This window comes from Cherax quadricarinatus, chromosome 68, assembly GCF_038502225.1.
Source record: "Cherax quadricarinatus isolate ZL_2023a chromosome 68, ASM3850222v1, whole genome shotgun sequence".
In the NCBI taxonomy this organism is placed as follows: Eukaryota; Metazoa; Arthropoda; class Malacostraca; order Decapoda; family Parastacidae; genus Cherax; species Cherax quadricarinatus.
The window spans coordinates 15,732,226-15,747,199 of record NC_091359.1 but is presented as its reverse complement, the minus strand read 5'-3'; the positions used below and the strand labels follow the sequence as shown (position 1 = coordinate 15,747,199).

Here is a 14,974-nt window from a genome sequence, read left to right as displayed (position 1 = left end):
GGTCCTACTTTTTCCTTCACCTTCGTCCTATACACTTGAAAGAAGCCCTTTGGATTAGTCTGATTCACTAGCAACTCTTAATTTCATAGTCACGTTTAGCCTTTCTAATCCCCTTTTTTACTACTATTTTAAGCTGAACATATTGGTCAGTAAGGTTAACCTCTCCTCTTCTGATGCGCCTATAAATTCCCCTTTTCTCCCCTAATAGATGCTTTAACCTACTGTTAACCCATTTGGGATCGTTATTATTGGACCTGATTTCTCTCTGGGGAATGTATATACTCTGGGCATGGTGTGCTTTATTAAGAAAAAAATCATAAATGCAGATCCCTACATAATCATAAGTATGATCATCGCCAATAAAATCATTAGCTAGATAACCCCAATCAAGATTAGACAGATGTTCCCTAAGTCCATTATAATCGGCAGAACGAAAATCAGGGATTTTTACTGTATTATCATTATTCTTGTATTCCCAGTTAATGCTAAAAGTGATGGATTTGTGATCACTTGCGCCAAGCTCTTCAGTGATCTCCAGATTATTTACGAGTGTTTCCTTATTTGACAAGACTAGGTCTAGCAAATTATTACCCCTGGTAGGCTCTGTTACGCACTGCTTCAGAAAACAGTCCTGAACTGTTTCCATAAAGTCACTGGACTCAATATTACCTGTCAAAGAATTCCAGTCGATTTGACTAAAGTTAAAATCCACCTACTATCACTATGTTATTGTGTCTAGAAGCCCTAACAATTTCGTCCCAAAGAAGTCTCCCTCTATCGTGATCCAAGCCTGGAGGTCGGTATATTACACCAAGAATTAGCTTTTCTTGACCCTCTACAAACTCTACCCAAACAGATTCTGTTACTGTTCCATCTGTTTTTATACCTGTTTTTATGCAACAATTAATATTTTCTCGAACATATAATGCAACTCCTCCCCCCCTTCCCATTACATCTATCCACATGAATATTACACTCAGCAATCATATCACGACTCTTTAAATCATACCAAGTTTCAGTTAATGCAATGATATCAAAGTTCCCAGCACATGCTACCAAACGTAGTTCATTAATTTTATTTCTGGCACTTCGACTGTTAGCATAAAATACCATATGTTTTTTCTTCTGCACAATTTTCCTATTCATCTTTGTTTTTACACAATTTCTGAAATTATCATTACCCAGAGTTGCTCCATGACAGTTACTATTAAGATTCTTAATATCAGAGCGTAAGTCAATATATCCATACTCATTATTTATCATTTCTAAACCCATACCTCTAACTAATCCTAGTTTAAAGTCCTAACAACCCCCTCAACTGAGCTAGCAAGAAAACCCACACCTGCCCTGGATAAGTGAACCCCATCCCTAGCATACATGTCATTTCGGCCATAGAAGTTGTCCCAGTTGTCAATGAATGGTACTGCATTATCCTTAGTGTTTATCCAGCCAACAATTAATACCAATTGCTCTGGACAACCATTCATTACCAACACCACCTCTTGGTGGTGTTGGTGGGGCGCCCCCCCTTCTTCCTAATTATGTCTATAGCTGTCCTGAACTTTCTAACTAAATCCTCACTTCTACGCTTGCCTACATCATTGCCTCCAGCACTGAGGCAAATAATAGGATTGATCCCATTACCATTCATGTTGTTGTCAAGCCGGCTAACAATGTCCTCCATCCCAGCCCCAGGAAAGCAAACCCTCTGTCTCCTACTCCTGTCCTTCAAGCAGAATGCCCTATCCATGTATTTAACCTGGCTATCCCCAACAACAACAATATTCTTACCTTTCTCGGTGTCGTCCGTCGTGACGTTTCCAGTAGTCGACTCACATTCGTCGGGTAGCACAGAGAATGCATTAGATGTTTCCACAACAGTTTCCACAGCAGTCTCTTCATCGTTTCTGTCTTTCCATTCTTCTTGATCATCAACTTCGTTCCATGCTGTCCAGCCACTGTCCAGGTTCCCTTCTTAACCTGAGGACTCAAAACTGGAGGACTACTACGAATCCTCTTGTTTTCCTCGGTCAGTCGCCGAATCTCCATCTTCGCTACTCTCAATTCTTCCTTAAGCTGCTGGTAAAGTTGCTCGATGGAGGGCATCTTGGTTCAGTCCACGGAGAGCACACAAGTCACTTCTTCACAGAGTTAAGTACATGTCACCACTGGGTTAAGTACAGGTCAGTGATGACCTGTACTTAACCCAGTTGGGCAAATACACGAGTGAGAGGGGTTGGATTTGAGTGGGACTTGCACATGGGTATATAGATTTATCAAAGCTTACTGCCTGGGTAGCGTTGAAAATGGGTTGGGCAAATATTCTGTTAGTGGGATGGATTGTAAAGGACCTGCCTAGTATGGGCCAACAGGCCTGCTGCAGTGTTCCTTCTTTCTTATGTTCTTATGCACACGAGTCTAAATACATCAGTTAGGGTAAGCAGACATTTTGGACCAGGGCAAACAGCACAGTGGGAATCCTAGATCCAACCAATGTTCAAAAGGAAGGTATTGCACAATGAGGGGAAACTAATACACGATACTAGATGCACTGTATATGTCGCATGCTAAAACTGATTGCATGAACGAGCCTCGGAATCTTGCTGAACTAGGCTCAAACCTCCCGGAACGAGACAAACCCGATGCATGCTTAGCACTACTGCTTTAATGGTACAAGTTTTTATGGCAGCCTATTCTCTGGTCACACACGGAAGGTACAAGACACCAAAGAATTGTGAGGGGGAGATACTCACCCTCTCATCTTTGATGGGTCTGCGCCCGCCCATCCTCCGGCCAGGTTGTTGTATCTGTGAAGGCATGGCGAGAGTGGCCCCCGAGGACGTGTTGTGGGAATGTGACGCCCGGCTCTGTCCCCCACCAGAGGACGAAGACGATGAAGATGACGACGACGAGGACGTGTGGGGGACCTGCGTCAGGGTGCCTCCACCCCAACACTTGCTGTCCACGGAGATGAACGTGTTGCCTGTGAACATAACGTCAGGGTCTGTGAACATCACATCAGGGCCAGTCAACATAACGTCAGGGCCTGTGAACATAACGTCAGGGCCTGTGAACTTTAAACATACCATCAGGGTCTACGGTCAAAATGTCATGTTAGGTAAAGGACACCTGTCATGTTAGGTAAAGGACACTAAGTGCAACTAATGTAACATTTTATTGTGGCAACGTTTCGTTCTCCAGGAGCTTTGTAACGGCTTGAAAAAGCTCCTGGAGAGCGAAACGTTGCCACAATAAAATGTCACATTAGTTGCACTTAACATAAGAATGGAGGAACACTGCAAAAGGCCTACTGGCCCATGCAAGGCAGGTCCTTTTACCTAATATATTGTCAGTAATTCTACCAACATTAATACAGGATCTGCCACAGTGTTGTGCTCAAGCCTGTTAATAATAATAATAATAATAATAACAATAATAATATTTCTACAAGTACATGTACAAGGTATACAGGTCTAGCTGACATCAATGACATACTACTATATAGAAAGCCGCTTGTTATAAGAACATTTCAAGCAAATTAGGTCAGTTTTTGTCCCAGAATGCGACCCACACCAGTCGACTAACACCCAGGTACCTATTTTACTGATGGGTGAACATGGACAACCGGTGTAAGGAAACATGCCTAATGTTTCCACCCTCGCAGGGAACTGAACCCGGACACTCGCTGTGTGAAGCGAGAGCTTTTGCACTAAACATATGACGGACCTCCAACGTAACAGCGTCAGCCAGACTTCACTACAAGTTACAACTATGTTAACTGTTACCATGTTAACTTTAATAACTGGCGGCAATATAATAAATTTTAAGCTTTCATTATTGTTTGGTCACCGTATATATGTCGAGTATAGGAGGAGCAGAGGAGAGGAAGAGAGGTGTTAAAACATTGTTAGGTAAAAGGGTAATGTGACATTTTATTGTGGCAACGTTTCGCTCTCCAGGAGCATTGTTAAACCATAGTAAAACATCACATTAGTTGCCCTTGTGTAACTTTATTTAGTACATTGTCGGTAATTCTACCAACATTGTTAAAATACTGCCTAAGGGAACTAAACTTTTTATAAGAAATTAAATTTATAGAATTTGTTAATGGCCTTCGGGGCAACAATGGTTATAAAAATGTGGATAACATACCGTAATGTCAACAGGGTAAGAGGGGTCCCATACACGAGTGAAGTCACAGAGGGTGGACACAGGCGTGGCCATACGAGGTCTAACAAAATTTGACAGAGGGATGGACATTGAACAAGAAAGCTCAGAGGAATTGAGACACTTATGCAACACATGGGAATCTTTATTGAAGAAACGTTTCGCCACACAGTGGCTTCATCAGTCCAATACAAAGTAGAAATGGGTAAGGAGAGGAGAAGTTTGAGGTAATCAGTCCCTCAACCTGGAATCGATGTGTTCAGTCCATCACTCTTGTAGGAAGTGCAGCATAGGGCCAGAGAGGTGGCTTATATACCTTATATAACCTTTGGACGTCGACCTACTTACACTAGTGGCAGGTCCCACTGTGATCCCGCCTCCACCTGCTTCACCTCATCTCACTGCAGTATATAAGCCACCACTCAGCAACCAATGCTGCTGGCAGACACATAGCAATGCTCCTACACGATATTCCAGAGGTAAAGTTGCTAAACAATGGAGACCCCACACACCTGTTGGGTGGCTGCCTCGACCTTACCTTCGGGTCAAGACAACTCGCAGCAGGAGCCACATGGGAAACTCATCCTCACCTTGTCAGTGACCACTTTGCAGTGATCACCACCTTCAACAGGCCTCCCACAGTTGTGCTGCCTCCTAGATGGGACGTAAAGAGGGCCAACTGGAAGGTGTTCCAGGATTATCTTCATGACTGGTGGTCTACATACTCTCTATCTGAAGACTGTGATACGGCTGAACAGGAGCTAATCACTGCTCTCATCCAGGCAGCAGAGTGCGCAGTTCCAAAGAAGTCCGCAGGACGCACTCACAAAAGAGACTGGTGGTTCTACAACGACGAGGTGCGGGAGCAGAACCACCGCATCAACTCTTTTAGGAAGATATACAGGCGTAACCCTACGGGCAGAGAACAGGAATACTCAGAGCTATTGTGCAGCATGCCCGCAGTCTCTCTCAGAATAAAAACTGAGAAATGGCTGGAGTGGTGCTCAACATTCGGGCATCACACCATCTTATCCGAGATATGAGGCAAGCTCAACATAGCAACTGGCAAGAGCAAGCCGAGGCCACCAGCACACCCGAACCCACCCCAGGAAGCTGAGAAACTAGTGGAGCTTTTCACTTCCAGGGGAGCCTCCACTCAGCTTCCACAGGACATCCGGAATATACAGACGGATCTTCTGCCACAGAGCCAGCTAACGATACAAGCTGCATGCGAGTAGGAAGATGTGACTGATGAAGACCTCACGGACTTGGAACTCCGACGTGCCATTAAGAACACAGGTGACACTGCCCCGGGCATCGATGGTGTTACATACTCCATGATTGCACAGGCTGGGCAGAGTGGATGGGAGGCCATACTAGACGTCATTAACAAGTCGTGGAGGGCCAGGGCACTCCCAGCAGCTTGGAAGAAAGCTACCATCGTGCCAATTCCAAAGTCCAAGGACCCAGGTAGTATGAGACCCACATCGCTGACCAGCTGCTTAGCCAAGACTGCTGAGAGGATGGTGTTAAACCGCCTCCTATGGAAACTTGGACCCTCTCATCACATATTTGGCTTCAAAGGAGTGGTGCATAACCACTCTACTAAGCCAGATTGCTGATAGTAACAAAAAACCTAGTATCGTCGTCTATCTCGACCTTGAAAAAGCATTTGAGCTAGCCAGCCCCACAGCAATTCTGACAATACTAGCTCGGAAGGGAATCAAAGGACGCCTCCTGGCCTGGTTAGAGTCCTACCTTAGGGGCAGGCAGGCCTGTGTCAGCTTTCAGGGACACTACTCTTCCTTTAAAACCCTGGAAAACGGTACGCCACAAGGTGGTGTGCTCAGTCCTACCCTGTTTAACATCCTTATGCAGGAACTTGTGAGCCTTTCCTTTCATAGTGATACACAGCTCCTCCGCTATTCTGATGATCTTGCACTCGTAGTGAATGGGAAAGGCAATTTAGAACGACAGGCTCAGAGAGCTTTGGACCTAATTACGCAGTCTTGCAGGGAACTAGGCCTCAAGATCTCGGCCGAGAAATCTCTTGCAATGATGTTCAAGGGACCAGATCCTGTGAATAGATTACGTATTCAGGATATAGAACTTGAGTGGACAGGCTCCTACCTGTACTTGGGAATCTACATTGATAAAAAGCTGACCTTTCAGAAACAGGCCGAGTATGTCAGGTCACGTGCTCTACTCAGACTCAACGCCATGAGAGCCATGACGAGGCACCGTGCAGGGGCAAGCAAAGATGTACTTCGCTTGTACTATATACAAGCTATACGCTCGCTCATTGACTACGGTGCACCGGCGTTAGCTCATCTCTTCCCGCAGAGCAGGCAAAGGGTGGAGGTCGTACAAAATCAGGCGATAAGAACCATGCTTGGTGCCCCCATCTGGACCAACACAGTATGTCTCAGATCTGAGGCCCGGCTTCCTTCCTTGGCTGACAGAGTAAGACACGTAAACGCCTGCAAATTGGCCACGATTCTGCACCGGCAGCAAGGTACCCCACTAAGGAGACGGATATTGACAACCATGACATAAGATCCCACACTCTTCACGGACTACTCCTGGATTCGTTCATTTTGTGCTGCTGGGCTGAAGCTGCTGCCTATACAACTACTCCTTGAGAAGAGTTATGACCTTCCTGTTGCTGGGTACCATCCACCACCTCCCCGGCGCCCAGATCCAGCCGATGTTTGCATCATGCAGCTACCCATCTCTAAGCGTCTCTGCAGTCAAGACACCCTCACCAATCATGCCGAGACAAGCATGGCACTGGCAGAGGGAGGCACATGTGCAGTGTATTTCACAGATGGTTCTGTCGACCCTGACAGGAAGAGAGCAGCAGCTGGACTGTACCACAATGGTCACACACAAGGCTGGCGACTCCCTGACCACTGCACGATCCTTCAAGCTGAGCTGGTGGCGATTCAGCAGGCACTGTCACATGCCCTACGACATCGACTCCGACCTGTCATACATGTTGATTCCACCTCTGCAATCAATGCCCTCTCCCATCCTCAACCACAGGACAATGTTCACCTCATCACATCGATCCTGAGCATAATGACAGCCTTAGAAGTTCAGGGTAACAGATGACATTGAACTGGATCCCCAGCCATGCTGGCATCCGGGGAAATGAGGCGGCAGATGATGCAGCCAAAGCAGCAACAGACTATCCACATGTTGAGATTACTGTCCCAATCAGCCTACGACAGACCAAACTGGTGGCTGCCAGAGCCATGAAACTTATGGGGGAGGTCTTAGGTGATACCCCATCTCAACAGTGGTACCGAGCAGCGACTCAGGGAGAACCCCCTTCATATGATAGAAGCTGGTCCAGAGTGCAGTGTACCGCCATCCATCGGCTTCGTTTGGGCTTTCCCACAGCCAAGATGATGGTAGACAAGGCTGAGGAGGAGATGTGCCAGTACTGTCAGCACGTTGTCCAGCGGCCCCTAACACACTATCTTCTGGAGTGCGAAGTTACTGAGACACTCCGCAGGCAACTAGGAGTGATATTCCCTCCTGAAGAGGACCCAGAGATGACTGCGGCCACACTAGTGTACCATGGAGTCAACGAACCAGACAAGCTGTTACCCGTGATAACAACATATCCTCCTCCTCGCTAGTGTCCATAGTTAGGAGTACATATGGTGTTGTCGCTTATGAGATGCACCAGCTGAACTGACCAGAAGAGTGCTTGAGCAGCATATGTCGCATCATTGTAGAAACCTTTCTCCCTCGGGAGCCAGAGACGGGTCATCGCAAGATTGAGACCCGTGCCAGGACTACGGTCTTGGCGAACATTATACATACATACATACCTATGCTGCATTTCCTACAAGAGTGATGGACTGAACACATCGATTCCAGGTTGAGGGACTGATTACCTCAAACTTCTCCTCTCCTTACCCATTTCTACTTTGTATTGGACTGATGAAGCCACTGTGTGGCGAAACGTTTCTTCAATAAAGATTCCCATGTGTTGCATAAGTGTCTCAATTCTTCAACTTGTCGGTTTTTTAAACCACTGATCACACAAAAGCTCAGAGGGACAGACAGAGAGTAAGGGGGATGGGGAAGAGTCTGAGAAGGATAGACACAGGAAGAGGTGGGCAGAGGATACATACCTGCTGTGGGCTGGACGAGCGGAGGAACGAAGCCGGCCTGGTTGGTGTGGGTTTCGGGCGGTGGTACGGTAGACAACTCCAGAAAAGTCTGCTCTATATTTCTGAGGGTGGTGGGCGTAAGGGTGGGAGTGGTACGGGTAGGCACGCCGCTGTGCACGCCCTCGAGAGAGTTAAGCTATGGAAAGAGAAAATACAAATATTAAAATTAAAAGGAGACAAGCTTCAGAAGATAACATTCTAAGAGGGATGATTACTCGATTCAAGGAATCTAAGGTATAACAGATCTAGGTAGAAAAGTCAGAACTACAGTGGTCCCCCGCTTTTCGTAGTTCCCGGCAATCGTAAAATTCGCCAATCATAGAGGTATTTTCGTATAAACATGGACTCGCTTTTCATAGGTTGACTCCAGAGTCGTAGTTCGTCCCGGACGCGTACCCACGGCGTGAGCCAGGGCGGCAGCCAGTCTGGCATTGTTTACCAGTGAGCGAAGGTCCCCTCACGTGCTCCAGCGAAATATTTCATAATATTCCATTTATTTTAGTGCTTGCAAGTACTAAATAAGCTACCATGGCTCCAAAGAAAGCTCCTAGTGCCAAGCCTGTGGTAAAGAAGGTGAGAAATACAATTGAATTTAAGAAAACCATCATTGAACAATATGAAAGTGGTACAAGTGTGGCCGAACTGTCCAGGATGTATAAGAAACCCTACACAACCTTATGTTCCATAGTGGCCAAGAAAAATGAAATAAAGGATGCTGTTGTTGCAAAGGGAGTAACTATGCTGACAAAAATGAGATCACCAGTACTGGAAGAGGTTGAGAAGTTATTATTGGTGTGGATAAATGAGAAACAATAGCAGGAGATACTCTTATGACTTCGTTTATTTGTGAAAAGGCTAGGCAGTTGCATGAAGATTTGGTAAAGAAATTGCCTGCAAATAGTGGTGAAGTGAGTGAATTTAAGGCCAGCAAAGGCTGGTTTGAGAGATTTAAGAACCGTACTGGCATACACAGTGTGGTAAGGCATGGTGAGGCTGCCAGTTCAGACCACAAGGCGGCTGAAAAATATGTGCATGAATTCCAGGAGTACATAGAGGCTGAAGGACTGAAACCTGAACAAGTGTTCAATTGTGACGAAACAGGCCTCTTTTGGAAGAAAATGCCAAAGAGGACCTTCATTACACAAGAGGAAAATGCAATGCCAGGACACAAGCCTATGAAAGACAGGCTGACGCTAATGTTCTGTGCTAATGCTAGTGGGGATTTCAAAGTGAAGCCATTACTAGTGTACCATTCTGAAAATCCCAGAGTGTTCAGGAAAAACAATGTTATGAAGAGTAAATTGTGTGTGTGTTTTGGAAATCTAATAGTAAGGCATGGGTCACGAGGGAAATTTTCGTCGAGTGGTTCAATGAAGTGTTTGGCCCTAGTGTGAAGGAGTATCTCCTGGAAAAGAAATTGGATCTCAAGTGCCTGCTAGTAATGGACAATGCACCTGCTCATCCTCCAAACTTGGATGACCTAATTTTCGAGGAGTTTGGGTTCATCACAGTAAAGTTCTTGCCCCCGAATACCACTCCTCTCCTCCAACCCATGGACCAGCAGGTTATTGCAAACTTTAAAAAACTCTACACAAAAGCAATGTTTCACAGGTGCTTGACTGTGACCACAGACACTCACTTGACCCTAGGGGAATTTTGGAGAGAACACTTCAGCATCCTCCACTGCATAACCCTTATAGGTATGGCTTGGGAGGGAGTGACTACCAGGACTTTGAACTCTGCCTGGAGAAAATTGTGGCCAGATTGTGTCGACAAGAGGGATTTTGAAGAATTTGGGACTGACCCTAATGAGCCTATGTCTGTTGTAAAATCAATTGTGGCACTGGGGAGTTCCATGGGGTTGGATGCGAGTTTGGAGGATGTGGAAGAATTGGTGGAAGACCACAATGAAGAGCTCACCACTGAGGAGCTGCAAGAGCTTCAGCAGGAAGAGCAACACATCGCAGCTCAGAATCTTGCTTCTGAGGAGGAGGAAGAGAGATGGAAGAAGGTGCCTTCTTCAGAAATTAAAGAGATTTTTACTATGTGGGGTAAGATGGAAAGCTTTATGGAGAAACATCACCCTAACAAGGTTGTTGCAAGCCAGGTTGGCAACATGTACAGTGACAAAGTCTTGGGCCATTTTAGGGAAGTGTTAAAGAGACGCCAGAAACAGAGCTCTCTCCACAGTTATTTTGTGAGACAGGACTCCGGTGACTCTCAAGGTGGTCCTAGTGGCATTAAGAAACAGAAGAGAAGCAACCCCAGAAAAGCAAATAGTACCTGAGGTGTTGATGGAAGGGGATTCTCCTTCCAAACTATAAACAATCCACTCTCTCTCCTCCTCCAGTCTCCCATACACTAAGAAGAATCTCCAATAAAGGTAAGTGTTATGCTGTTAATGTTTCATTCATCATTTCCCATTGTATTGTTTATGTACTACATGCATATTTCATGTTAAAAATTTTTGTTTTAATACTTCTGGGTGTCAGGAACGGATTAATTGTATTTACATTATTTCTTATGGGGAAAATTGATTCGTAAATCGTAAATTTCGTTTATAGTAACGGCTCCAGGAACGGATTAATTACGAACAACGAGGGACCACTGTACTTGTAGTTGGGCACAGTGTCGACAAACCTAACCTAGTCTAATTAAGTGACTAGAATTTACACAAATAACCCACACATTGGAGAGAGAAAAGCTTATGACGACGTTTCAGTCCGTCTTGTACTATTCACAAGTCACACTGACAGAAGGGAGTGAGTGAGCCACAGTGCCACTGTTCCTCTCTTGGTTCCGTCCCTGTCCTCGCCTGTATATACTGGCACTCGCTTCCTTCTGTCAGCGCGACTTGTAAATGGTCCATGACTGACCGAAACGTCGTCATAAGCTTTTCTCTCCTATGTGCGGGTTATTTGTGTATTGTTTCAGTCACGGTATTCTCTTTTTGTTCTTGGTAAGATTTTGTTCAGATTTTTAACCCCGGAGGGTTAGCCACCCAGGATAACCCAAGAAAATCAGTGCGCCATCGAGGACTAACTTATTTCCATTGGGGTCCTCAATCTTGTCCCCCAGGATGCGACCCACACCAGACCAATAACACCCAGGTATTTGCTTGCTAGGTGAACGGGGACAACAGGTGTAAGGAAGCACGCCCAATATTTCCACCCTTGCCGGGGATCGAACTTCTGACTTTTTCCCTGTGATTATTTCTGTTTCTTGATTCAAGAATACAAGAATGCAGGAACACTGCAGCAAGCCTATTGGCTCGTGCTATCTAACCTAATTTTAAAACCATTAAAGGTTCCCTGCAGTGAGGCTACTCGAGAGGTTTATTCCACCCACTTGTTACTCAAGCAGTGCTTTCCTAGTGAAGGGCTCTTGATTCAAGGAACTGGATGTAGCCTCCTCCCTCTCATCATACAACACTCAAAGTGTTGTACAAGTTCCACTAATTTTAAGACTTTCCCATAAATATCACTAACATTATATGAGGAATGAATCCACCTGAAGAAAAAGATCAGAATATTGTGCACCTCGCCGAGGAGGCTTTAATTATGGCACAAAATATAGTAAAATTGTGTTTTATTATTCTACGTATGAGGCTCATGACCACCATGGAGGTTAAAATTATACAAGAAGTGGATGCCAGGGAGTGCCATAGAATGAAAAATAGCACCATAGTGGACCGAGTATGAAAGATATGCAGAAAACAGACACTTAGTAAATTCAAGACATCTGAACAAGGCAAGCCTATTATTAAGACCGACGTCTAGCTTTATAAAAACTTCATTGGCTTTTACCCGCTAGAACTCTCACTGAGCTGAGCTGAGCTGAGCTGAGCTGAGAACGGTTTATAATAAAAACTTCACTTGTCTAAATGTAAGAGGAGTGCTGTTGTATGTGCTACATCACCTGTTAACGATGCTTAAACTAAATGTTGCAACGGACAACGGGTGGCAGGCACGTCACAGGACAACACTAAAATTACATACTAACACAATTACAGAGCAACCCGCAATGTAAAACAGTGAAGGATGGTGTAGCAGCAAGGCTAAGGCTTGATAAAAGTATTTCTGGCACACGGACAATGATCTAGATTACCTGTGACTGGTTTTATGAGTGGCTTTACCCTTCCTGCCCTAGGCTAGGCTTCCCTGGTGACCACCTGGTAAATCAGGCTGTTTGTGGGAATGGTTGAATTTAAGAAGACGTGCCTAGTATGGGCCTGTAGGCCTGCTACAGTGCTCCTCCATTCTTACGGTTGTCTTCTTGCTTCGGGTCAGAGCGGACCGAAACTTCTAATTTTCAATATGCTGGTCAATAAATAATACAATAAAATACAGGCTACGAGAACAGGCAAGTAAACGAGGTGTGTCATCGGGAATACCCGAGCCAGTCTAGTGATACTCGCACTTATCAAGTACCAACAACTTATCTCGGTATCACCTGAACTATACACTATAGGTTACCAGGTCACCTAAGTGTTACATCATCATATCTGAGTCACAGGTCAAGTCTAGTGGCACCTCACTACCAGTGAATCAAGTCTACAAAGTATATATAGTCAATTCCGGGAACACTTTATCCCCTCCGGTTTCAGCCCGTTTTCAGATTACCTGGAGATGGTTTCCGGGCCCAGTGCCCCCCCTCCCCACCCTGCCCGGGTTCCAGACAAGGCTTCGCGATTGAGGGACTTATTAACGAAGCTGTTGACGTGTATGAATCTTTTACAATACCGACAAGATCAAGAACTAGACATGTGCAACATCTGGGTATCTATTTGTATAAGCTTCGCCAACTAGTAGCTTCATCAGTACAAATTCAAGGACATAATTGGAAGACAGTAGAAATATATACAAAAGATGAGGTAATCAGTCACTTAGTTTTGAAGTTGATCAACGTAGTCTTCAATCTGAAGCAAAGAAACGAAGATCGGTGTTTGTATACTGGCGTCTTCATGCCTTTGCTGTGGACTCTTCAAGACTAAGGTACTCTAACTACAAGAATGAGGGACTACCTCCTCTTTTGTAAATAGTTCTACTCTTCCCACTGTCCTTGAATTTGTATTGATAAAGCCATTGGATGGCGAAACGTCTACAAATAAAGATAGCCAGATGTTGCACATGTATAATTCTTCGTCAAGCTGGTGATGCCTGTTGGAGCAGTCTGGCTGATGAACTGACTTTACGAACCTATAAAGGGTTATTAATTTTAAAGGATATTTTACACCATCTGCTAAGCCTCTGGCTTTCATAGAGAGCAAGTTTTGTGTACAGATTTAGGACCAATCCCCCCAGAGTTTCCCCAGCTGTAGATTATGTAACCTCGCCTACATCCCTTGGAATTTCAAACGTTCTCACCAAGTTAGATGTTTGAGTTCATACGAGAAGTTAAAGGTTTTCTGCACAAGTTACCAGTTGTGAGGTTTTGCATTACCTGTCAGCTATACGCAAATGTCGATAAACTTACAGAGACGGGATAGCAATTAACGAACCTCAATATGCTCAGACTCTCGTCCCATTTGGGGTAGATATTGCATAACGAAGCGGTTATCTGCATAGGAAAGCGCTGTATGCAACAGATATTACACATGGCATTATAAAAAGATACACACATGGATATACACAGTGGAACACCACAATGTCTTCGTGGAATCCTTGAAGGGATTCCTCAAAGCTGTTTTTGTATATACCAGCGATGAAGGTCACATCCCTGAGTGGCCAGCTACCACCAACATGTCTGATGTGCAACAGTTAGGTATCTTTATTCCGAAACGTTTCGCCTACACAGTAGGGGAAACATTTGGAAAAAAAAGATACCTAACTGTTGCTCATCTGTCTTACTTATCAACCTGTCGGTATTGTATACCATTTTAATATTCATGTCTGATGTGACGGACGCGCACCCACCGAAGGGAGACAACCACAATCCCAGGAAACTAAAAGGTGGAGAAATTTTCCCTTCAGCCCCCCGGGGGGGGGCGACGACCCCTCTTAAGAGAGCAGAGACCTTTCTGTAACCATATCAGATTAATTTCAAATTACAAATTATTTGCTTCTAAAGGTAGATAATGGGAAAATTCAGTACACAACTTTAACAGTAAAGGAAAGGTCCAATAAACCAGACAGTAATGTTACTATGCACTATAATGGTAGGTAAACAAGTGTTGCATAAGTGTTTTAGTTCATCAACCTGTCTGTTCTCTAAACCAAATATCTACAAATGTGTGGAGTCAGTGACAGATGTCACTGTTACCTTCATTAATGACAACGGTTCGCCCTCACCCAGTGGCTGTAGCAAGTCACAAATTCGATAACGACTGTGTGGATGAAATGTTACTTAATAAAAGGCTTCCATTGCATCTGAAATGCCTTTTATTCCAGAAATAATATCGATCAAAGTAGCCTAAGAACGGGGCCAGGAACTTGCAATCAACTTCGGCACTTACAAATGGATAAAAAAAAAAAAAAACAGAATACCATAAGCAGCGAGTGTGTGTAGCCTAGGAAAATACAGAAACCATCGTCAGGATCCTCGACTCTCAGCACCACACAGATGGCGAGTCAGGAGGAGGAGGGGGGGTCAGGGAAAAAAATTAGAGGGGGGGGGGAGAA

The 14,974-nt window shown here is 44.8% G+C and overlaps 1 protein-coding gene across 4 annotated transcripts in view; it reads right to left on the bottom strand.

The window, feature by feature from the left end:
• The window catches only part of kay (transcription factor kayak), a 60,113-nt gene that overhangs the window by 13,161 nt on the left and 31,978 nt on the right, over positions 1-14,974 (bottom strand). For 2 of the 4 annotated variants that reach the window (XM_070099711.1, XM_070099714.1), the window contains exons 2-3: positions 8,316-8,490; positions 2,754-3,046 (exon numbers count right to left, since the gene is read on the bottom strand). In XM_070099711.1, the coding sequence (XP_069955812.1) occupies positions 2,754-3,046; positions 8,316-8,490 (468 nt within the window). The remainder of the gene's footprint in view (positions 1-2,753; positions 3,047-8,315; positions 8,491-14,974) is intronic. The other 2 variants (XM_070099713.1, XM_070099715.1) reach the window with 1 other exon arrangement.